This window comes from Melospiza melodia, chromosome 4 (assembly GCF_035770615.1).
Source record: "Melospiza melodia melodia isolate bMelMel2 chromosome 4, bMelMel2.pri, whole genome shotgun sequence".
Taxonomy (NCBI): domain Eukaryota; kingdom Metazoa; phylum Chordata; class Aves; order Passeriformes; family Passerellidae; genus Melospiza; species Melospiza melodia.
In genome coordinates this window covers 8,865,817-8,891,795 of record NC_086197.1, presented here as the reverse complement: position 1 = coordinate 8,891,795, position 25,979 = coordinate 8,865,817, and the positions used below count along the sequence as shown (strand labels likewise).

General features: G+C 41.0%; 1 protein-coding gene across 2 annotated transcripts in view; it reads right to left on the bottom strand.

Moving 5' to 3' along the window:
* Positions 1 to 5,311: 5,311 nt before the first annotated feature.
* Positions 5,312 to 25,979, bottom strand: part of SEMA3D (semaphorin 3D) — a 135,546-nt gene continuing 114,878 nt past the window's right edge. For both annotated transcript variants that reach the window (XM_063153780.1, XM_063153779.1), the window contains exons 13-18: positions 25,438 to 25,526; positions 23,573 to 23,614; positions 22,209 to 22,366; positions 20,120 to 20,184; positions 17,816 to 17,955; positions 5,312 to 8,334 (exon numbers count right to left, since the gene is read on the bottom strand). In XM_063153780.1, coding sequence (XP_063009850.1) covers positions 7,921 to 8,334; positions 17,816 to 17,955; positions 20,120 to 20,184; positions 22,209 to 22,366; positions 23,573 to 23,614; positions 25,438 to 25,526 — 908 coding nt within the window. In that variant the 3' untranslated portion in view covers positions 5,312 to 7,920. The remainder of the gene's footprint in view (positions 8,335 to 17,815; positions 17,956 to 20,119; positions 20,185 to 22,208; positions 22,367 to 23,572; positions 23,615 to 25,437; positions 25,527 to 25,979) is intronic.

Here is a 25,979-nt window from a genome sequence, read left to right as displayed (position 1 = left end):
CAAAGGTACTCCAGAGACAGCCCAAGATGGATGGGTGGGCAATTTGGTTTGAGGGTAACTTTAAAGCACAATGTCAGCATAGACTTTCAGGAAAATGGTTGTTGCTAATCATCTAGAAATGCAGGCATTAAAAAGCTATTATTGAATTTAAATTAATAAGCATAGAGCTACCTATTGTGTATTGCTCTGCATCAACCACTGAGCAGCCCACAGCTTCTCTAAGCTCTCTGTAAACTCATTCTGTTGGCCCTAAGCACATTCTCACTGGAGTGGTGAATCTCAGTCAACCCTCACTTAGGAAAGACTTCTAAAAAAGACACTTCACATTATTGAACCTTGCCTTAACACCCTTGCTATTTCCATATCACGCTGTGGATTCTGTTTCTCTGAAATCTTATGTTTTATGCTGTAGATTTACATGGGTTTAAAAAAAGAGGCAAAACCTCAGATTTTTCTGTTTATTATAGTACTGATGAAATATTCATTTGTTTCAGTTACCTTTGCATATAAAATTTAAATATGTAATAACTCAGAAAGCCAGGCAAAAATCTAGATAATTTAAGCTCTACTTCTGTAATAATAGCAACTCAATGAGTTGCAACATGTACAAAAAGATACTTCAGTCTTACTGCTGTATAAATAGTTGTATTATAGAGGGAAAATCACCCCAACTCTCAAAATCAACCTGAGAACCACTCATGCCTTACAAATTAAAAAAGGAGCCAAATGGCATACAGTTCCTGTGCTGGACAGAGTGATAAATTTCACTTTAAGAGGAAAAATTGTCTTTCTTGGTCAAAAGTGAGGTATTAATCACAATCCTTGCAGCCAGTCCATTTAATGTGACCTTTCTTTTTGGAATTTATAATTTGGAGATAATATGATTTTGTAATCGCCTCCTTTCTTCCCAGGCAAGTGACATTCTGAGACAGTCACTGGGGAAGATGGGATGGAGATGCATCACCATCAAAACCAAAAAATAATATAAATATTTAGACACAGGGTTTTTCTCATTTTTTTCATTTGTATTTTCATAGACACATATGCTCTGCATCCAGTTTTTACAGCCAAGACATGTTCACAGGCAGTCTTAATATGTGATTATGACAATTAATTTCAACAAAAAGCATCCTGGGAGTAAGTTACATGAAGTCTCTGAAGGAGGATATGAAAAACCTCTGATGGTGACATTTCTTTGGACTTCTGGGGATTTTTTAGTCTGTTTGGCTTGGGTTTCTTTTTACTTTTTTTTTTTTTTTTTTCAAAAAGAGGTTTGAGAGTGAAGATTTGAAACATATTTTAAGAAAAAAATTTCATAAAGTAAAAAATATACCTTCTATAAATTTAACTGAATTTTCAACTTTAAGCTTTAAGATTTTGTGTCTTGCAGTTTGTGCTGTCTCCATACCAAAACACCTGCCAAGCCTTCTGTTCCTCTTATTGCTTTGTCATACATTACACCACCAGAAAGCATCTGGGCTTGGGCATGGCCCCTTTTAGTAGGAGAAATAACATGAAAGAACAGAAGAGTAGAACACAAAAAGCAAACTAAACACACACATGCACACAAAACAAAGCAAACAAAACCCAACCATCCAAAAAACCCAAAAAAGTCTGAAAAACCCAGACCACCAAATGATGCCCTCCTAAAAAAATTAAACTGACAAAAACCACTCCACCACCAAAAAAAAAAAAAATCCAAAAATCCAGCCAAAACCACTTCTATACCATAGAGGGAAGAGACAAGAATGTGAAATACCACCGAAATTGAGATGTGTCTGGGGTTCTTACAGATGTCACAGAAAACTGTTTGGACACATTATTTTCATGTCTTGTACTATCTGGACTAATGCATTGACATTGGACCAGCAGTCCATATTAAAATAAAAAAACAATCACATGGAAATGTTTGTTCATTTTTTTACATCATGTGGAAAATCTTATGCTTTTAAGCACAAACCACTTAATTTTAAATTTTGCACAGAAACCACATGAGAAAAAAGAGAAAGGAGACCTTTCAGCACCAGTCCCAAAATTTTTCTTTATGAACAAAAACTCCATCTGGCCTCCAATTCACCTCACAGTGTCTGGTTTGCATCTGCAACTGAATGCTGGAGATAATGCTAAGGGAAGTCCTCACCTGAAGGCAGACTGTGATACCATGATTGTGTAGGGATTTGTGTATGTCACAAAATACCTGATGCCAAAGTCCTTTCCATGTAAAAGTGGGGTTATCTGCTAGAGCAGAGTCTGAAAGGCAATGGGCTTACTGGGAAAAGAAAAGATCAAGCAAGTAAAAAATGAGTCTTGCCACAGCTGTCACACCAGCTGTTTCAGACACACATTGGCAAGTGAGACCCTCAAGATTACAATTTGTTATGTATCCTTACCTGCACAGAAAACAAATACTGGTGTTTCTCACACATTCTAGTATAACCACTATTTTGTTATGTGGAAATAAAATATTATAAATCTGTTTTGTAGAATTATTAATTAAACTTTTTTTTCACATGACTTCATTTTTTCTGCTGTAATGAACTTACTTCACCAACCTTGAAATCTGGATTACAGCTACAAAGAATGTCACACTTCAGCTAGTGACAGCAACCTAGTTCAGGGTAACATTAGCAACACTATGGTGAAATATTACAAGAGAGACCATTTAAAGTTTATAAAATGTAACAGAATATATTAGAGAGACATGTGGGCTTAATTTTCCATTCAGGTAGATGTAATTCCTTAGACCTCCATGTCTCATCTATAACTGTGCGCAAAAAGAACCAGGCCAATATACTCCATGGAGCAACACACAGATCTGGGATTTGACTACCAGACTATAAATAGATTATAGAGTACTTAGGCTTCAGTTCAGTTCCAGAAAGACTTTAATCTCTGCTGTCAGTGAAAGCTGAGATGAACCCTGACTCTTGAAATCATGTTTGCTTTTTGCAAATTAACCTCTGTTACAAAATAAATAGAAAATAAGACATTTGTACATGCACTCCTGTGCACATCAGCTTGTACGAAAAACTGTCAGACAACTCAATTTCCATTAGCTGGCATTAAATATTGAAATATTATTATGGGACGCAGGCTGATTACAGTATCAATGAGTAATGATAACAAATAATTATTCATTATCTGAAATGTTAAATGAAGATCAATACCCATAGTGGTTTGAATAAGAGGTTCATACCATTTGAACTGAAGGAATCTTCTGATCTCAAAAGCACACGAACAAGTGGATATCTGTTGCATTTAGCCTAATTTCTTCATTATGAGTGACATAAGAACTGGGGACAAAATCTACATATGAACTGGAAAGTCCTCAGGTTCTTTTATACCTCAAGCAGCTTAACTGCTTAGAGGGGAAAGCATTTGCTTATGGCATGAACACACATTCACACCTGTTGTTGGAATGGTTTCCAGTAACAGAACCAGTTTATCAGAGTAAGTGTTAATACTTTAGTCCTTTTTCTGCTAATCCCATTTTCTGTTTTATTTTAACTGACTGCAAGATTGCTGCAAAGTTTAGAGCCCTGCTGGGCTTTAAGGCTTATATCAGTTTTCAGCATTTTTGTAACTACAGGTCACATTGTATTGGTTATTCTAAGAGTCTGCTTGAAACCCCTTTGGTTCAGTCAAGCACTGAACTGTTGCTGAAGTACGGTCAATAGAAAGGTTTTGTTGAAGAAAAAGATAATGTATTAATAACTGTAATCCCTGTTGAATGCATATTGAAATAAATATATCACATAGAAGCAAAGATTAGAATCACAGAACCATAAAATTGGAAGAGCCCTTTTAGACCATTTAGTCCAGCTGTCAGCCCAGCACTGCCCTTGTAACCCTTGAACCACTAAACCACATCCCCCAGTGCCAGATCCAGGTGCCTCTTAAACACCTCCAGGGATGGCGACTCCACCACCTCTCTGGGAAGCCCATTCCAATGCCTGACCACCCAGGCAGCCAAAGCATTTTTTCTAATATCTAATTTGAATCGTTCCTGCCTCAGCTCAAGGCGATTTCCTCTCATCCCCTCATGGCAGGCACAGCATAAAAGGCTGGCCCACACCTCACCACTCCCTCCTTTCCCGAGCTGTGGAGAGTGATGAGGTCCCACACGAGTCTCCTCAAGACCAAACACTCCCAGCTCCCTCAGTCATTCCCCAGAAGAGGTTCTGGGTAATTTCTGCCCTTTGCTGGACGCACACCAGCATCTCCTTGTCCTTTTCAAACTGGGGGGGGACAGAAGTGGATGCAGTACTCGAGGTGTGGCCTCACCAGTGCTGAGAATGGGGGAGAATCTCCTCCCTGTCCTGCTGACCACACTATTCCTGACACAGGCCATGTGCCATTGGCCTCCTTGGCCACCTGGGGACATGCTGGCTCATGTTCAGCCACAATGAACCAGCACTCCCAGGTCCTTTTCCATTGGGCACTATCCAACTCCTCTACCTCGGCCTGTAGCACTGCAGGGTGTTTTGTGGCCAAGGCCTGGCACTTGGCCTTGTTGAACCTCATGACATTTGAAACAATGCACTAAGGGATCTGTTTAAAAGCTACAGTTATTAATGTGGAGGCAACTTTTTTTTCCACTCTGTACCAAAAATTCATTCAATTTAAATTTTTATGGCACTCTTGAAAGAGGCAGGGCTCAGTTTCATTTTAACTACGGGCCTGTTGTGGCTCATAGTACAGCTCACAGCAGCCCAGCTGACCCCCAAATCATCAAACTGAAATTCAAGCTTCAAGTTGAGCCTCTAAATTACACTAAAGATTAAACCCCTTTGAAAAGTGGGGGCTACTCCTCTGTTACAATTTCTGGTCTAGCTCATCTTCTGAACCTCCCTCTGGGACTGTAGGGTGTAGAAAAGACCCACGGCTCCTCCTGTTTCTGTTCCAGGGCTTGCACCACTGAGTCCCACCTAACAAAGCCCTGCCTTACTTCCAGCAGTGATTCTCAATCTATCCCTCTCATTCCTTGGTCTCCAAGGTCCTGTGGATTCCTTGCATGCGTATTACCTGCAATGTATGAGGTGTGCTACCCCTGCCAGCTACAGCATTCATCTTACCCAGTGTATCAAACCACAGGCTTTTATCTATGTGGGATTATTACATATGTTCCCTTGGGTGGCATGAACCCAATGCAACACACTGGTTTGGAGGATATTGAATTTATTTCCCATGATGGAAGAGGTCTTATATCTCTCACTTGGGGTTTTATGCTACCACTGTACCCCAGACTGATGAGGTCATTTCTTTAAGAAGAATCACATTGCAAGAACATTTGAAATAAAAGAAATGAAAGTAGTTTTTAAGAGCAATAACATTTTAATTCAACCATTTAAATCTAATGTTCCCAGTACTGAGACCCTTACCCCATATTTCTACTGAAGTCAGTTGGGGGGGTTTCATTTGTAGAATACAAACCTCCAATCATACCCAAACATAAATCAGATGATTTAGTTTTCATGGAGGAGAAAAAGTATGAAAAAAGAGCCTGCTTTGCTTCTTTATGAAGTAGGCAAACATGTGATGAGAGTTGTCAATTGAAGTACCATGTCACCACTGATGAGAAGAGTGGATCCTCTGCCAGTGCCTGCAAATGCAGCCCACCTGCCATTCCATAGCCTTGCTGTGGTTCCACTCATTTACTTAATGCCCAAGCCAGAGAACTGGGACTTCGTGGACTGATAAAAATCTAATAAGGAATAATAACTAGGCAGGTTCTGTGTGGTGACAGCATAATCTTCCAGCCAAGAATATTAAGTATCCCTGTGCTTTATATGTAGTAGTTTAATACCCCCATACCTTCCCTAAGTAGTCTTAATTGGCCTTAAAATCAAGGTACCCAAATTGATGAGCCTCTTGTGAAATGCCTGGTCTACATTATTTTGCAGCAAAAATGCCAAAAAGTTCTCTGCATGTTCTCAAAGTACTGTACGACTGGTTAGTATCTTCAGCATCAGTCTTTCTGCTGATTAAAGGTCCTGCGCTGAGAAATTCCCTCCTCCCCACAGATGTATTTTATAATATTTAGCACTCAGTGCTTTACACTATCAAAGCATTGTACGCATGCTATCTAATATCTCCTAATTAACTCATACATCTCCTATTAAAAAAGCATCTAAAATTAATGACATATGGTATTGCTGGCTTTTGTACAACACATGCAAACGCAGCTTTCGGGTTTTACAAGAAACGTGGGTAAGCTGAGATTCCTTTCTGAAATCTGACAAACACTTTGCCATATCCGACTTTCAACAGAGAAGAAATAAACAACGATGCAAATTGGACCTTCACAATTTTAGATCTGTGACTGAATGCGCACACAAACACCAGCACGGGCGAGGGCTCCAGAGCCAACAGTTTTGGTCCCTTAATGAGGTGCACATCAATTGCACGCCTTTCCCACAGACTTTGCTCTCAAGATCTGTAGAATGCATGAGAAACAAGTAAAGTCTGTCATTTTGGTATCTATCAAAGCTGTCTTCCATGTGAGGAAGTGGCTAATTTTTCATTTCACACTCAAAAAGGCGTGAAAGGCAAAACGGAGGGAGGTTAGATGGAACAGAGGAGAGGGGGGCTGTGACTCAGCCATCAGAGGAGACAGTAGGCCTGATTTTGAGCTTGTGTTTGTTGCTGCATATCAGGAATAAAATCAACTGAATGATACTGATGTAAAACAGACAAGGAGGAGGCCAGTATTTCTTGCTTATGTGTAAAAATTTACATTATTAAACCCAAAATATAAACCAAAGAACAAGGAACACTTTACAAATGAAATTATGGTATACAGCAAATTTCTAACTTACAAGTTTTATTTACACGTGGACATCTCTTATTTAATTATAATAAAAGTATTAATTCCAACAATGCAAATTTTCAACTTAAAAATACATAAGACCTTTGAGAAAAAATCCCAAAGAATACACACATCTGAGGAATGTCAGCTCTGTGTCAAGAGCACTGGTCTCAGCCACTACATATTTCCCTCATCGTCTTTCATTTTAGCCTTGTTGTTGTCTTTTAATTTTCTTTTCCTCTGCATAAAACAAAGCCAGCAAAGGGCCAGAGAAACAGTCAAAGTCAAACCTTTAGAGGCATAGAAGAGGTGCGGGCAGGAGTCCCATTATTTGTTAATAGGATTTGTGCACATACCTCCCATGGACCACTTAGGAAATTTGCTCCCAAGCATCTTGGTGGCAATTTCAATTAGAGTCAGCATTTCAATTCAGCAGATGGACTGCAAACTGGTGGCTACTCAAACACTAACGAGTAACACTCGATAATTCCCCTCTCTTAAACTCTGATTATGCTTTCTCTTTTTTATGGGCAGAATGAATGCTGTCCCTAAGCCAAAACTTAATTTGATTTTTTGCTGGGCCTCTCTGTGCTAGCAAACCCCACCCGTGTGCCTGTATACAGGCCCAGTGGGTAAATTAGGGGTATTTTTGCAGATCTGTCACACATTTCTACCATGCTTCTTATTCAGAAAGATGCAAAAGAACTGGAAGTACATCTGCCTTCCCCTGAAATGTAGCCACCTCTGGGGTGGAATGTGGCAGCAAATGTTAATATGGGAACACAAACACTAAACCCTATGTGAAAATTACAAAGGAAGTAAAGAACACAGCTCACGCAGTCTAAGGCTACCCAGAAATTAGCTAAAAGTGTACACATTTTCTTTTTTAATGAATGCATTTGAAATGATTGCCTGGTTTGCAGCACTCCACTAAGGAACATCTCATTTGGCATTGAATCCCACTGTACATTCTCACACAGATTAACAGTGATGGTAAATTTTCCGATTTCAAGAAGAAGCAGTACTAACTCATAGGCAAGATGCACAAAACCAGAACACAGTATTTCTTTTTTCTTATGGAAAATGTCCTTTCTTTAAATAGCATTTACAAACTACGTCGAGGGTGGCCTGGCTGGCTCGTGGTGCCTTCGGTTTCGCTTTTTTTTCATCTCCTGCACATGCTTCCACTTGGCACCACCTTTGTTCCGCTGCCGCCGCTTCTCGCGGTGCCACATCTGTTCACAGTACTCATCCAGGCTAAAGCTGGGGCTGCTGACCAGCTGGATGTAGTCCTTGTACCTCAGCCGGGACTCCGTCAGCAAATCCCTCACGCGGCCCTCCTCGTCCTCAGTCTTCTGGGTGCTCTCCATCTGTCCATTCTCGATGACGTTCAAGTTCAGCTTCACGATGGTGTGCACGAAGGTGTGCTCCTGGGCTTTGCAGAAATAGGCTCCCGCGTCCCTCCTCTGCAAGCTGCGGATCAGCAGCCCATGCTCCGTTTTAATGATCCTTTCATCAGCCTTCAGCTGTGGGGGTGGACAAGAAAAGAGCACAGGAGGTGAGTCTCACTGTCAAAATGAGATGTGTGTCAATGCTATGCAATGAGGTGGAGGCACGGCCTGGCTGGCACATGGAGTGTCCCATCCCCATGGTGCAGCTGGGACAGAAACCAGCAGCTCCCTCAAGGCCTGAGTGCTGTTCCTAACTGCAACATCTGGATCACGGACACTCAGCATGCAGTAGCAAAAGACACATGCCGTACAGCTGACAGGACAGACAGCAACACTCATCACAGCACAGTGCAGTCAGCGAGGCTGCATTCTCCAAGGAAGGGGAGCTACTGACTGCCACAAATCCCATCATTTAACTGTTCTTTCTGAGGTAACTGTAATACACCCAAAATACCAGAGTGCTTGCAGTGCCGAGGCCCTGTTACAATGAATATGAATGCTACTACTGATCTTTACAGTGAAATGTTGTGTTTCTGATCTTCTTCAACCAAGTTTTACAAAAGGAAATTGATCCTGGCTTTGAATCACTGAGATGTGATTAAAAGCAGGCAATAAGGCTGGATGGATACAACAAAGTACTTTTATTGCTAAGATCTGTGGAGAATAACTTCGAGAAAAATAAGAATTTAAAGAAACCAAGATGCCAAACAAAAGAATAAGATTGCAAGTGGGAGCTAATGCCTGACAGCACAGAGGTGTAATGTCATTTACGAATAGAAATATTTAAAAATACAAGGTCTCACATGTTAAAAATAATGTGTACCTTAGACTAGTAAAACTGTCAGGTAAGTTATGTATCTGGTAATTTGAAGATTTTTCTAAACCAATCTAAATCAAAAAATAGCTCCCCCCTCAAAAAAAAGCCAAAAAATAACAAAAAAAAAGCCCGGGCCAAAACTAAACCAAAAACCAGGATGGGGCACTGGGCAACTAAGTATTTTTGCATCTGGGAAACAGAGAAGGTAAGTGGTTTGCCAAAGACCATATAAAGATTAGTAGCAGAGGTGGAAGTAGAAAGCAGAGCCCTAACTCCCGACATCCAGCACCAGCATTTCCTTTGAAAATGATGCTGGTTTGTCCCAGGCTGTTCCCTCCCAGGCGTGCTGTGTTCTGCTGCCACACAGAGGCTGCAGCACAGCTGGCACCCACAGACCTGGACTGCTGCTGGAGGCAGCCCCAGCTCTGCTGCTGGCATCACTGCCAACGGGGAAAATTCTGCTCAAGTTGGGCAGTGGGTTTGAAAAAGGGGGGCTAGGGGTGGAAAAAACCAACGCAGAATCTGCAAATTTTCCCAGAGTGCACATCTGACCCTCCAGCAAACTTCAGAGGGTGAAGATCAGGGAGGCATAAAGATGACTAAATTAGATTTATTCACAGTGGGTAAGCTACACACTGTTTCTTTATGTAAAAAATCTGCACACGATTCCCTCTGCTACTCCATGGGAAAAAAATTATACATACATATGATTTTCCATCTGTTATGATTCTAACTCACTAGTACTTTATCATAATAAAGTCTCTTGGAGCAAAGAGATGGATGAGATGACCTTACAGGGCTTTTAGCTTTACCCTTTTCTAAGTTTCTATGACAATTACTTTGAAACCATTAAAAAAAGTTTGAGAGACCATGTTGAGATCACCAGAAAAAGCAATACACATAAATACAATACAACCAGAGACAGAGATTTTTGTTTCCTACTACTTCAGCTGTAACAGTCTTCAGTAACATATGCATTAGACAGGTATGTAGGAAAATCATATGGATGGATGGATACAGGCCTGTGTACTGCCACAGACAGGAGAACAGCAGACACAAGAAATAAGCTGCTACAAATGCAGAGAAGGTTTTAGTTGCCTGCTTCTCTGGCCAAGTATTTTTTGGCTCCTGCCCCCAGTTGTTGGTGTTGGGAGCTTTAGTTTCACTGTTTGTAAACTGTATATAAGCATGTCTACTCAGTACCCGGAGGGTGAAATGGTACAAATTTCAGGAAATTCCTGGAAAATCGATTGCCCTGACAACAGGTGCTACATGAGCACAAGCTACTTCTGATTTACCACACTGAGTTTAAACCAGATAAATTATGGTCAAGCCACATGCACAGAAGATAATAGGGAGACAAACTAGAAAAGGCTGCTCTTCTTTTGCAGAACCCATGGTACAGGGCACTAGTCCTCAACTGGATCATCTAGTGACACTTCACTCCAAGTAAATCCTCTTTTTTTACAGTAAGAACAGGAGCATAAAATTTACAAAAGAATCCACAAATAAGGAGCTGTAGGCAGAAATATGTCTAGGACAGGTGTTTCCTTGAGGTGCTGTGCTCCACAGAGAGCAGCAGGCACAGGGGCCAGGTGGAAGTGCTTGGAGGCCTGGCTTTTCCAAGACAACAAGGAAATCCCTTTTTTCTGCCCAGGCTTCATGTCAACATGAAGATCCAAGTTTGTGAAACTGAGGGAGAAGCCTGGGAAGAAGCAGCTAACTTCCAGACATTTGGGTTTCATAAGGCACTGTGCAAAGACCCAGTTCCCACATTGCCTGAGTGAAAACAGGACTGATGTCTTTGAGCTCGGGGCTTGATGCAATCTCAGCAGTAGCATCTGCCTGCCGGTGGCTCTGCCAGTATTGTAGTCTAGAGCTCTTGACAGCTGTGCACCTCCCACCCTTGGAAGGGCTCCAGCTGGCTGTTTGGGCTGGCTGGGTGCCACTCCAAAGTGCCCTCTCCAGGGCTTTGCCTCTTTTCAGTGAAAGAAAGGCAGAATAAGGGCAGATCTAGACTTGAAAAGATCACTGGACCCCCAAGTCCAGCACCCTGCTACTCATAACTATTTGCCATTTGTGTAACAGCCATCATTTTTTAGTCATAAATGTGTTAACTGATGGAGCTGTCCCCCACTCTGCCTTAAGATACTGCAGAGAAAGGTAAAAGTCTAAATTGGTTACGTCCTTTAATCCAGCCCATCATGACTCCTATTTTTAATGAAGCAGTGCTCCTACACAGTGTCCTGTGTTAACCTTGGACATTGATTTAGGGTGACTGTCACCTCCTCCTCGGTGCCTTCATTGTTCATTCCTTTCTTATCCTCTGGCAGGATAAAATTATGGCTCTGATTTCACACATATTGAGCAACACTTCATTACTGCTTTCCCCCTTCACTTCTCTTTTTGGTATCCTGTTTATGTTGTTTTACCCATAGGTTCAGAACTCCTCCTGTCCTTCCTCTCTGCTTTCCTCCCCACAGGGCTCTGGAGTTTCATAAACACCTGGCATTTCATTACTTGGTAGTAGATCTTTAACCTTTCACTTGAATGTTTAATGTGTTCTTTGGTTCCTGACCTATAGATGTAAAATATATTTTATTAAATTCTGAGGAAAGTGAAAAGATTACTTAGATAAAAGAAATTTTGCTGTGTTCAACTGTGGATTCACTGTTTTACCGCCCATCATGTCAAAATCAGTAACTCTTCCAAAGTATTTCTAAATAGGATTTAGCAATTCAGAAGTACACAGACTTAAATTCATAAAAGCTTGCTGACATGTCCTTAAATTTGAGCATACAATAAAACTTTAACATGAAAGACAGCTTTGTTCCATAGGAAACAACTTAAAAATCATTAAAAATGAAGCAATTGATTACCAATTGCTTTCTTAGTGAAATGGAAGCAGAATTTTTATGAGATTGTATCAACAAATTGTACTTTCGTCTTTCATGATTATCACATAAGCTTTCCAAAATTTACATTAACTGAATTATGGCACATGCCATAGATTCTAGCAATGCCTGATAAAGGGAAAAGAACTCCATGAAAATCTAACACTTGATTTTCACAATCTGAATTTAGCAATGAAGAAAAAAAAAATTGTCAATAATGATGGCAAATCTTTAAACAATCAGTAAGTCGGAAAACAACCAAGGATTCAAAAGTGCTGTGGCACCAGGTTAGGTCAATGCTTTTTGTCCTTTGCTAATGATGTGTTTAGATAGCTCCCTCTTTACAAATAATTCACATGTCAGCTCTTTCACAGTTAAAACACTGCACCTGTCTGGGAGAAGAGAGTGGCTTCAAAGCCTGCCTTTCCTCATTAATCAACATGTGAAAAAATGTTAGAGCTAAAGCTGGACTAATCATGGGTTAGCTGCAACCCCTGAACAAATTGAGAGAGGGAGAAAAGAAAATGAGGAACATTTGCAGAGAATTCACATTCATCTTTGTTTTTCTATTGTTTTCTTCATCCTCATCGTTTGACTGGAAATAAAGATCACTCTAGGGTTTTTCTGACATTATTGTTATACACGACTGTTTCTCGTGTATGGGAAAATAATAATTTAGCTACAACACAGCTGTAAAGTTAATTTTTTTTAAAACATCTTTTTTTTAATTAATCCAACAGCCTCAGGAAAAATGAAGAATATGTTGCTGGTAAAATGGCATTATGGACACGCATGATTCCTATTAGTTTCAAGGTGAAGTTTACTTCTTACTCTGAGACTAAACTTTAAAATCCTCCATTCCTATTACTTCTCCAATATATCCAAATCAAATATGTCACTCAGTACAGAGTTACTACTTCTCCTCTTTCCCAATGAAACTGTCAAAAATATTAGTCTTACTTAAGACACTCAAGGTATTAGAAGAAAAAAAAGGCAATGAGTTTGGATTTCAGGGCTGGCACTGAATCTGTGGCTTTTTTTCTTACAATTCTGCTAGACCAGATGTTTGCAACAAAGTTGTCATCATGATGGAATAAACCTCTAGATGCAAAAAGATAATGGAACTTATCTCTTGGATAAATTGAAAAAAATGCCTAAAATGTGGAATGAAACAACACCTCCACGCTCTGATGGGGGAGCTAGGTCACAATGTTGAGCCTTGCAATGTCCTGCACAAAAATGGATCCAGCTCTTGTATCTACCAAAGTATCAGACAGTCCTTAAGTTTGGTCCACCAGGAAAACACAGTGTGAGCTGTGGGGCAGGAATGTGGAAAGGATGAGAATTGCTGAAGGAGAACCTGGAACATCCCCAGGCATTCTGGTGGATTTATTTTCACCACCAGGTCTAAGCAGAGCAGAAAGAAGAAAGTTAAAGTGATCTGCACCTATTTTGTCACTTTAGACCATATGGTTTGTTCTGTCCCCTGCTGCTGAGGTGGCAGCTTGGCAGACAGGGAGCCACAGGGGACTGAGGGTGAAGTGCAGCCTAAAGCACAGGGGCTGAAGCTTTTCAGAGCAACGAGGCACCAAAACTAATGCCTTTGTAGGGAGCCCCACATTTGCTTTTTGCAGTCCTGATGCTTACTATATACATAAAATAACACAGGAGTTTTTCTGAGAAATAGCTAGTATCTGTTTAAAGCTTCAGAGAACTCCAGCAGTTCAAGACACTACGAACAGATGACGTCCCCAGAGTTTTTTATGAACTCCAGGCACTGAAACACTCCCCGTCATCCCAGTGAGTAACGCTGCACGCACAGGAACAAACATGATCAATTGCGTGAGCAACGCTAACCACAAAAGCACTAGATATTTGACTCCTGACCTTAAAACAGCCCTAAACTACAGGGAAATGTACTCCCACTGGCAGCAAAATGACCTGGTGACAGCTACTGTGCCACAGGAGATCCTGTCCCTCCCTGCAGGTTGCTCTGCCTGGAAGTCACATTCTGAACCATGACCTCAAGGGTGAAATGTCGGGGACATCCTGCTGGGCCAAATGCTTCCCATCTAGTCTGGATTTTGCCCTTTCCCTTCCCTCAGGAAGCTGCAGTGCCTTTTTGGGACAGTGCAAAGCCATCTCTTTGTAAAGCCAAGTTTAAAGACTTGCTAAGACATTACAGCTCCAGCCCGGGAACTAAAAGTCCGTAACCTAAGTTCCAGGTGCGTGGAGTCATTTGCAAAGCATGGTATCGTCATCACAATAACTTACACTGCTGAGACATGCACCGAAAGAATGCACAGTGTTATTTGAGAAATCTGCTGCAGGAAGGGAGACAGAGAGAGCAGAAAATATAATTGTAATGGGAAAAGTTATGGTAATGCATTGGTTGAGCAAAGATCAAGCCATACATTAAATATGACCTCAGTGTTTCTGTCACATATGGTATTTTTGTCAAACTGAAGTACTTTGGAAAGAAAGTCAATTACTCTGCTCTTCAGATTTTCTAGGAAGGTGTGCAATCAGGTTTTTATACTGAGGAACTCATTTTCACTGGTAAGTCAAGTTAGAAAACCTGGAAACCTCAATTTCTGGATCTGCAAATTATTAAGGGATTAACATTTTAACCATTTCACCCTTATTCCATCAAATAGAAGGAATGATTGTTCAGCATCTCTATAGATCTGGTCAATCATTTAGGGATCCATAAATTACTTAGGAATTTAAGTTTCTGCATTTGAAAACATGGAATTTCTATATTAATATAATTATCTAAAAAAGTCAACAAAAAGTTTCTTTTTTTTGTTTCTTCTAGAAATGATGCCTACCAATATAATATAAGCAAACAGAGTTTTTTCAGGAATTCAATTTCTTAGGATCCTGAAACTAAGCTGGGTCAAAATACTATAAATTGTTATTATTAGAATTTTCTGGCAAGCTTCAAGCAGAACTAATATCTATACACTGTCTTTAAGTGACCTTATCCTCTAACCATCAATGTGAGCATGTGCATTCCTATAGGCTATTATCTTCAGACTGAAAAAACCAAACAACCAAAAAACCCACCAAAACCCCAACAAAAAAAAAACCCCAAAACCACCCCAAGAGCTGATTTTTACCAAAACTAGATCACAGAGGCACTGCTGTGGATTAAGGCACAACATGTGACAAAAAGCTCTTTGCCTTCTTTTAACATTCATATTGTAGAAAATCTATGCACATTTCTCCTTCAAATTTTCTACTAAATTTGCCTCAGAGGTTAATCCAGCCTTTTAGGAAAGATTTACTTTTCTCATGCAAACAGATGTCAGACTGTTTACACAGAGCCAGCCCAGTAAACATTGCTGTTAATGTGCAAAGATGAATTCTGTGTGCTTGCTGGGGCTTCTAATGCCACCATACATGTGCACACATTCCCTAAATCCCTCCCAACGTGCACATCCTTGGCATGCTGGGCAGTCCTGCTGTATTTGGACATGATCAGGTCTGGGTAAGGGGCATTTGGATCAGAAAAACAGGAGGGGCCAGGCCAGTGCCACAACAAACCTCTTGGAAATACAATGTGTATCAAGAAGAGTATAGCCTTAATTTAGGCTATGCCATAAATGTCAGCCTGCTGTAAATTCACTCAAAAGTTGGTTTCACCTGCAGTTTGTTCTATGATCAAACAAGAAAGACAGCTTGAGCTTGGTTCCATGACCTTCAGAGGCCTAGCTGAACCTGTGATTTATGAGCAAATCAACTGATAATATCTTTTTCCTTAAATTGACACAGATAAAGACTCAAAAGCAGCCCTTCAAAAGAGGCTTTTAAGTCTTGAAAGTGTAATCTCTTATGATATAGAAATATTACATTCTTCACAGGCAACTGGCTCCTTTATGCAAAGTTTATAGCTCATGGTATAGCTGCTATACATTATTCTTAAAAAGACTGAGTCTTCTCAAAACTTGATTTCTCATTATCATAAAAAAAAGAAAGAAAACCACACAAAAGGAAATAAAAACAACAAGAAGAAACACCCTCTCTCCCCCTGCCCCCAAGTCAGAAACCTGTTAACTATCTCCTTAAATTTACTTTAAAATCAGTCTTAAATACACAGTAAGAATTAAGAAACTGCTTTCCTTGTTTCCCTGATCAAATATGTGAGTGCATTTACAAACTGCTGCCTTAGGGAAGGTGAGCAGAGTCTCCCGTACAGGAGAGTAAAGGTAATTCCATTTCAGTGAAATCAATGACTGTAGGTCTTTAAATGCCAATACACTTCTAGCTGGGTGTGTACTTCAACCTCCTGTGGCTGAGAGAGTGCTTGGCCATCTGATCAGAAGGCTTTCCTTTTTTTTTTTCCACATACAGGCTATAATGAGGGTTGCAGGTAGTATTTCAAAGTGGCAATCTCTTTTTTTTGGTGTTAATGCACCTGTCTAAAAGTTAATTTCACTTTTTTTTCCCCTAGCAGAGGAAAAAAGTTTTGTCAATCCAAAACATGTGTAAGAGAAGGGGAATAAATTAAAAGTATTGGAGTGTTACAGTCAATATACATTATTGTATGTTTTTGTTTCATCTGGTAGAAAATCAGAAGTATCCCCTAACTCTGGCTTTCTGGGCCATGACATAACTGGGGTTGCAACCTTGGGGTGAGTACCATGAGTCACATCTTACCCAGAGGTGATTCCCTCCCAGACACCTGCCCTGGCCTGCAATTCCCCAGCCTTTGGAAAGGACCAGCACGTCCTCTGCACTCAGGAAGTCTCATAGGACGAATTATCACCGAGAGTGGAACACCAGTTGTATGTTTGATAGTTGCTGTCATTTAAACTAATTTTTGTCTTGGATGAACATCTAACAGAAAAGCATATCTAGCACCTGGGACCAGGTCCTTTGAAAGGGCAGTTCATTTCCCTTCTCCCTCCCTGTTGCCATGGCTGCCATCACAGCAGGACTTGGCCTCAGACACAAAATCACTCATGGAAGAGAAAGGCTATGAAAACTCCTGAGGTTTGAAACTCACTCACAAACCCCGTCCAAACCAGCCCCAGCACAGTGACCTTTTAGTCATGTTGGAGAGCCCCTTTGTCACTAGCTCAAGGAGGAATCATCAGGAAATTGTGCAGGGGGTTTGCAGCAACCTGGCGGCTTCTCCAGAGCTTCTCCATCAGTGAGGATCCCAAAGCTCCATCCCAAAGGAATTAAGGGCCAACACAAATCTCACTGCTTTCTACACCAGATGTAAGGCGCAATCCTTAACCTGAATTCTCTAAATGCCATTTAAGCAAAAATCTCAGACTCCACTAACAAGAAAAAAAGCAAATAAAAAGCATTTTAACCACAGACCATTCCTCCTCTGGGGAGAGATGGAGAGAAGCAGCAAACCATACATGCAATTCTTAGCTACACTGCTCAACATGGTAAGGGAAAGCAATCAGACACTAAATAGAGCTGAGACTTTACTGAAACATAAGGTTTTGAACATACTTTTACCTACAGAAGCAGATGAGTTAATTATTGGACAAAACAGCTTTGACTTTTTAATCATTTATCTATATTATCTCTAAATATTTATAGAGATTATTATCTCTCTATATTTATCTATATTATCTCTCTTTTCATTTTTTAATAGGATGGGCAGGTTAAATCAAAATAAATATCAAAATCTGCTTATGATACAGTGCAAATGGCTTCTCTCTTCCCCTCTGCATGCCCCAAATGGTGATAGCAGAATGCTATGTGATACCTAAGGTGAGGCAGGGAAAAGTAAAACACTGACTGGCCCCAGTAACTCCTGCCTCTCAGTGCTCAGCTGAAATCTCTATGGAGGAAACCTGCCTTGATGATTATAACTTACCTCTTCTCGATGTTCTTCTCCAGAGCGTTGAACATACCACCTAATAGAGGCTTGCTGGGACTTAGGAGTACATTCCAGAAAAGTGGAATTAAATTCAATGCCAAAAATCACCTTTTCATCAGCAGTTTCATGACTAATGCCTGGAAAGCAAACATGGTACAGGAGATTAACCCTGACCTGCTTTTTAAAGCAATGGGAAAACAGCCTGATTCAGAACAGATGCTATAAGAGTGAGTGAATTATAAAAACGCAAAGGAAACTTAACTTTTAGCTTAAACTATAACTATGAGGATTTAGAGGCGGCTGCTAACCTTCCTTCAGTGCAACTGGTTTTTAAGGAGGTCAATAAAATCTGTATCATGAGCTTGCTCCATTTTAAACTTGGGCTTTCACCTATGAGGAATTTAAAAGCTGACCTGTATTTTTCCTTTAAGTAATGCACCCACTAAACCTGAGCTAAACCTGTTAAGTTAGATTGTATGGTCTGATTTGGTCACCCAAAGGAGTCACAGGGCTAAAGTAAACTGAAGTTTGCTTCCCTTCACTGTATTTTGAAATGCTCTGTAGTTTTAGAACAGACACTGAAGGAGCCATGAGGAGATCTGAAGTCCTTTCTTGGTCTTCTGTAAATCTGAGCAAATAATTTCTAATCGCTGCATCTTCATTTTTTCTTCTAGTCTGTCTTATCTCTGTCTTATCTACCTTAGCAAGAGACTAAAGCTGTTTCCTATGCCCTGTGAATAACAGAAAGGAAGGTGAAAATAGTGGCGTCTCTTGAATCAAAAGTTAGCTCCACATCAGAATTAAAACAATTTTGGATCATGCTTTCAATATAACAACTACCTGTATGAGATCTATAGAAATTCAAGCTCTCTGCATCATTTCCCCGTACCACTAAGATTTCGGTAGAGCCAAAAAACTTCATTCAGCCAACAAAGTCTCTCTCCACACAGTGGAGCAGTGGATTTAAGTAAGTTTGGGGGCCATAATATTACTGATTATCACAAATGGCCTAAATAGGCCAAGAGCCTGGAGGGACAAAGGTCAGCTTCATGGGTTTGTGGCACATAAAAGTCACTCCCAGGTGGATAAAATTGCTATTTGGTGGCACCATGTCAGGGCAAAGAATTAATACCAATTTCTGTGCTACAAGACTGTAGATTTGTCTAATAAAGCTAACTCTTCCAGTATCTCTTTATCCTTCCAGGAAAATGTGACAGTGTCAGCCTTTCTGCTAGGGTTTCTATAACCTTGAGCTTTGCACAGTCTCAGATATCAGTGTTTGGAGAGTCGTGGCAAGCAGCAAGGAGGGAAATTCTGGCCCTTGGGATGAACAGGAGTTTTGTCGCTGACTTTGATGGAAATGAGATCCTACTCTGACTTTTTAACTATGTCTGCAAGCACACATGTACAGTCAGAGCCCTCTAGACTTGAGGCTTTGATCCCATGGCAAGCAGCTCTGATTTCTGCACTGCCTCCCACTGAGGTCTGCAGCAGGAACCCAGCACCACAGCAGCACGGAATAACCGGAGATCAATGGGAAGGGGTGGCTTGTCCCAAAGCCAGTGTTCAACGTGGTGATACAATCAATACTGTTTTGTCTGGATTGTTCACTTTAATAAGCAGCTAGAAGAACCCCAGACAAAGCCAAGCTTGGGTTTGAATGCTATTCATTTATTTTGTGCTGCCACAGGGATTGCTGTGTAACCGCAGGGTTTCACACTGACAGCGCTCGCTGAGAGAGAAGGGCTGCAGATGCCAGGGGAGCAGCCAGACCCTTTGGCATCTGAAAAGAGGGTGTGGGAAAGGGAGGGGGAAGCAGGCAGGGGGAAGGGGGTTCTTGTTAATAACAGGGGTATTTAAGTAGCTGTGGGAAGGGGAAGGGGTTGGTTTGGCAGCTGCAGCTCCACCTTTGGGCCTGTGTCAAGTGGCAGAGGGGAGATGGCATGTTCCCCACCCAATCCTGCAAGCTTCTCTGTGGGACTTACTGCCCAGTTTCTGGATGGAACATCATGCACACCTCATTAGCTACCTTCAGGGACATGCGGGATGTTTTGGTGTCAGGGGTATTTCTTCCTGCCTGGTGTGAAGGGTTCCCCATAAGGGATGCAAGGGTGACATCCCATGCTGCCTGTTCCTTACCAGCTCCAGCTCTGAAAATTTAAATGTGTGAGGGCTAATGGATATGGAGTGTGGGAAAGACAACTGTTCTGTTGAGCTTAGCAAGTTTTTGGAGACAGAGACAGTCACAGCAAAATCTGCTGCCTAAGCAACAAAAGAGCAAGAAAGGTGAAAAATACTCACTGTCTTCCACATCCCAGCACTGTGCAACTGGGTCTCCATACTTGACATCCTGCCTTCTGGCTCGCCTATGGGAAGAGCATGCAAACTTGTAACACTTCAGACATAATTGCTGGAATGCAACAACAAAATACAGAGGAGCTCAGCAGATGTGGACTTGCATTGCTCCCATCCTACTGCTGACAATTACAGTCTTAACTAAAACCAGTCTCACCCTCAAAGCAGCATGTGGCCTAGAGAGATTTGTATAACTGACATCAAGAGAAGAGCCTGTGATTTGGGAAAACCACTGGGAGGGAAAAGAGAAAAAGCAAGAGAAAAATATCTGCCTAAAATAAAGAGTGTGTAAAGCAGCGACAGAAAGTGTCTAAACTTGCTTTAGGAGCACAGGTCTAATGGTGTGGTGGACTGTGTTGCAAATATGTAAAAAAATTTCAGGTTGTAGATCATGAAAAATGTCTGAAGTTAACAGGTGATATTCAAAATTAAGCTCAGTATTAGCCCAAGGTAATGCTGACTAATAAACCAATTTTTAAATACAGAGAGAAGAGCATGTATTTTAGTTTGTTAAAAAACAATTGACAAATCTTGTTATCTTTCATCTTAATGGACAGAAAAAACATAAGGCAATGGTCTGAGATGATCTACTAACTTGCCCACCAATCTCTGTGTGTGTTACATGAACTTACCATGATTTACTGCCATTTCAGTGTAATAGCACTAAAAAAAGAGTAAAATCTTCCTCTGTGTATGATTGCATTTATTTCACAAGAGCTATGGAAAAAAAATGGAAACTTTTTCAATTTTTCAGTCAAAGAATTGGAGACCCAGGAAAGAACTGGTTCTTTCTTCACAAGCAGCAGCAGTGGGACCTCCCATGTGCAGAGCATGGCCCCGGAAGGAGAGCAGGTTGCTAAGGCTGATGTGTTCACTGAGCAAAAGCTGCAAACAGGCTGGAAGCACAGCCTTCAGCACAGAAGGAAAACATTCAAGTAACTGATCTGCTGCAGGATTCCCAGGGCCAGTCACCCATCCTTTGTTTTGGAGACACAGACTTTTGGCCTTCCCTCCAAGCTGCACATCTGTTAAAAAGCCTGGACCATCCATCTCCGTGTCCCAGCCCACCCCAGACTTCAGCAAGCCTCATGTGTCACTAACTTTGCAGTGAGCCTGAACACTTGCTTTTCTCCTTGCTTTTATGCTTCTCTGAATTTAGTTTGCTTTGGCTATGAGGGAGAACACATTAAGTTTCTTGACAACATGACATGATAACTTATGAGTCATTAACTTCAATGGCTCAGGACCCAGCCCTGTGACCCCTAAGGTAGAAAGTGTCATTCCAGAGCCTGGGCTCTAACTGCAGCCCCACTGCAAGAATTACTGTCAGGAGGACTTTGTCCAAAGCAGAATAAAGAGGCTGTGAAGAACTCTGGTTCCAGCTAACTCAGCCAAAAAACTTCAGGAGACACATCCAGCAGCTTAGGCACCGCACTGCTAGACCCTGCAGTCTGCTCTCCCTCCATCCAGACCCAAGGTGTTGTCCTAGCTGATGGGTACAGAAAACTCAGATGAAGCTTCTTTCACTGTGGAAAAACTGCTGCCAATGTGGTTAAATCATGGTACTTAAATCTCTGTCTCCCTCTCATGGCTAGACCACAAATACAATTGTTGGGTTAGGTCAGGGAATTAAATATATTTTATTATTGACCACTCTGGGATGCTATGTTAAACTCTGCTTTCTAACTGCTCTGAAAAAGTCAGAAGCTTAAGAGAGGCTCTTGCCTCTTGGGCTGAGTTAGCCACAACCTGGACCTCCATCTGAGCATCTTGTGACTTAAAGCATTCAGCATAAAAAAGGAAAGTGATGGATTTATGATCTTAGCTGCCATAGCCAAGTTACTGTCACACACACTTAAACAAAGCGATGTTGTCTTCACAGCTCTTCGAGCAGAAATGTGAAACATGGCCAGAGTATGATCACATTTTAAAGCAAATGATATGCTAAGTAAAAAGGCAACAAGTTATGAATTGGAACATCTAGAATTCTTGCAAGCAGCAAGATCTTTTTCAGCACATTGTGGTTTTTTCTTACCTTTTAGAAGTGGGGGCATATCTGGAACAAGAGTTTCCATCCCAGGCACAGTATGGGTCTCTGGCAAGGCAGCAGTCTGCACAAGCCTTCCCATACGTGTGACATCTGTGCAGAGAGAGCTGAACCAATCCATCCCTGGAACCAATGTACAATTGTTGCTGCAAATCAGGCAAAGCGAATTAATTAGAAGTGTTCTCCAAGTAGCCAGTGTAAAAAGTTCCCTTTTCACTGCCACAGTTACAGACTTTTAACCTTATCCCAGATTTTGTAAAGCAAGGGAAAAAAATTCCTCCTTTAGTGTGAAATGTTTCTCAGGGCTCAGTGTGAATTGGCCAGTGCCCATCCATCCCAGCAGAGAGGAAAGGGGACTGCAGTCCTGGAAAGACACCAGCACTCAACACCCTCACACCTTTAGATGTGTGCTGCAGTAAAAGATCAGAACCAAACCACGGAAAGAATGGCTTAATAACACATTTATAACAAGGGCTGGATAGTCATGATGTTAACAATCTGGGAACTCGGGGTGACCTTGTGTGAATGAATTTCATGTTCTGCTTCTGATCCTGAGGTGGGACGGGGATAATGTTACTGCCCTCTTCCCAGTGTGTGAGTGGGTCGCCTGTGGAGCCAAGGGTGGTCCAAGCTGGAGCTGGCTCATGCAGCACTTCCCTCTGGCCTGCCACCTTTTTTCATGGGAGATGGGACCCAGCTGTGCTGTGCGTGCCTGAACGCCAAAATGCCTCCTCCCGTGTGAGCGAGCCGTGTTGTGCCAGAGCTGCTCTGGCCACTTCTGTGGGTCAGGGAGGGGTGGATATGGTGTCACACTGCCTCCTGAACATGCAAGGAGCCATCCCAGAGCTTGGAGCTGCCATAAAATCCTTTCCCATCAGGAGACACCGTGCTGGGACCAGCCCCTGCGCTGCCAGGGTTGGACCACCCAGATTCAGGCTGCAACTTTAGAGGAGGGGGACTGGTTGTGTGCATACAAATTTTAGCACAGTGAGGCCCTGTGCTACTAATAAAAATAAAAACAAAAATAGTAATAATAATTTATTGCTAGATTGTAAAGAGACAAGTATTTCTGGAGGCTGGAAAAAGAATGTGCATTGGCTTCGCTTACAAATCCCACTACCATATGACTAAAGATTTGTTTCCCTGAATAATTACCAGCCTGGGTACACAAATTACTGTTTGTAAGCAAGTAGGAATTAGGCAGGGAAACAATTTCAAACATATCTCCTTCCTTCCAGTTACATTTTAAGAGCCATCCATGGAAAGCCTGGCCACTAAGCAACAGGTGTCACCTGAAAATAGATGTTCAGTGCACCCCATATCCTCCAGTAGTTAAACAAGATTATGATTACCTGTTTCTGAGAAATCTCCATGGTTGAGATAACTGAAGGATGCTGAAAAATAAAACAGCAAAGTGTATTAGTTTACAAATTCCCTGCTCTTAGTGAAAAAGAGAGCAAAACTTAACAATAAGCACAACTATAAGCAAATAAAATTACAGGTTCATTTGCAAGGTTTAAACAAATATGAAAAAAAAACCCCAAAGAATAGAAAATCAAGAAATTCATGCTGCCCAAAAGAAGTCCCATCAATTTCCCCCGCTGGAAGGAGGCAATTAGCTTCTCACAGTTTGCTATCTACTCCATCCTGGGCAATGAGCATTTACATCAACTTTAGGTCATATTAAGCACTATTTAAAAGGCTTAGTTGCCATTTAAGGGATACATAGGCAGACCTCTGCACCAGGATATATTTCATGGCTATGAGAGACAGTGAAATTTTTGCCTGTAACTGATATAAGAACAGTACAAAGCTCAGGGTATTAGCCATCACCCAACAGAAGATTGATCTAAACCCACTGTTTAATATTAATGCAGTTTGAGGAAATAAAGCACATTTTTTCAGCCATTACCCCCTTCAATTTTCTGGATTCAAAAACATGGAGATAGCAGTTACAAACATTACCAATAAAAATGTGAAGGAATGTCTACTGAGTAGAAAAAAATGACCTCTTTTTTGTTTTAAATATGATATGGCACATTTTCCCTTGACGTTATGTTTTAAGAATGCAGCAAATTGGTGCACATACTGGAACTGCTCATTATTTGGCAGGCCACTGAGTAACCTTGGTATTTTCTGAGTGATATTTATAATTGGTGTCCAAGACAGTGGGAAGAAGACATAGAGATCCTTTAAATCAAAGTTTCATCATACACATGACATATCAAAAGGCATATGAAGAAATGAACTCTTTGAAATAATTGTTAATGATCCTGTGCTTACACTTGGAAAAGTTTCAAATTCATTTATTCAGTAAATGGACAACAATTTGGGCTGGACAGCACATAGCAGAGAGGATGTGTGGAAATTAATCAAAATGCTGTGGATGCAGACAAACTTTGATGGAAAAGCAAAGTGAAAACTGAAGAAGAGCTGCGCAGCATGAGAGGAAAGCAAAGTGAGAATGCAAAGAACTAAGAAGAAACTAATAAATGGAAAAAGAAAATCAGTAGGGAAGACAAAGGTTTCCAATTTTCTGATCTAAAAGTATGTTGATGTCAGCTCCTTTACCAGCACTAAAGTTAGTCAGAAATTGTGCCTGTGCAACAAAAAGAATCTTGGGCTTTTCACAAGCTGTATTTATGAAGAAGTTCATTGGTGTTAGCAGGGTTCCAGTTACAGAATAACCAAATCAAAACAGTCAAAAATACTGAGTCAGTCTTCACCAATAAATAAAGGCACACTGATAATCAAAACTAACTTATTTTTTATTTTCCTTATGCTTTCAATTCCCAATGTTGCTATTTGAAAGTATTTCTCTGCACCATGGAATTTTACGTGCTTGTCTTTTAAAAATTATGATTGTACCTAGAATACTGTCAATGCCAATTGGGTCATAGAAAATTTTACATTAAAAATAGAATACTACTATTTTAATATGTATAAATAATAAAAAATGTGGACTCATAATAAGATTTCAAACTAGAACAAAGCAGGCTAAATGACACTTTCTATTTGAAAAATCACGGTCTGTTTGGTTTTGGACATTTTTCAATTGACTTGCCCAAAGAATACCAAGGCATTTAAAAATTTACGTAGTGTTCCTCTGGAAACTTGAACAAGTTCCAGTAAACAAACAAGCAGACAGACAAAGCCAGTTTGGGCCACCAAGTTCCCTGAATAATATTTAATTGATGTTGTGGCTATTCATGCTTACCTTGAATATCTGTAGCTCTTCCAGGACCACCTCCTCCTTGGTCCACTTCTCCTTTGTGATACTCACAACCTTCAGGACTGTGCCTACATCTGAAACAAATGTGAAACCTCATGTAAAACCCTCAGGTATGTTTCAATAGGTGTGGGCCACTCCATTTCCTGCCCTGGAGATAAAGCTAATCCATGAAGGATGCTGCTTTCCAACCACTGCATCCCCTGCTGCCTGCAGAGCTCTCTCCATACAGGGCATTTATGGTTTCACTGCATGGCTGAGCCCCCACAGCCACAGCCTGCTCCTGGCAGGGATGGTCCAGCTCTCCTGCTGCACAAACACAGACCAGCATGTCCATGCTGCCAGCTACAAGCTTCTGCACATTTCCCTGAGCCAGAACTGGGGCCCACCTGACCCCAAAGAGAACTGGCTCAGGGGACTAAATTGGCAGAAAATTATTTCCTCTTTTTTATAGAATTCATTTGTTTCCAGTATAGCTCCTTAATCAGAAGTAAACTTCATTTTAATGCAATGAGTTAAGCAATGCACTT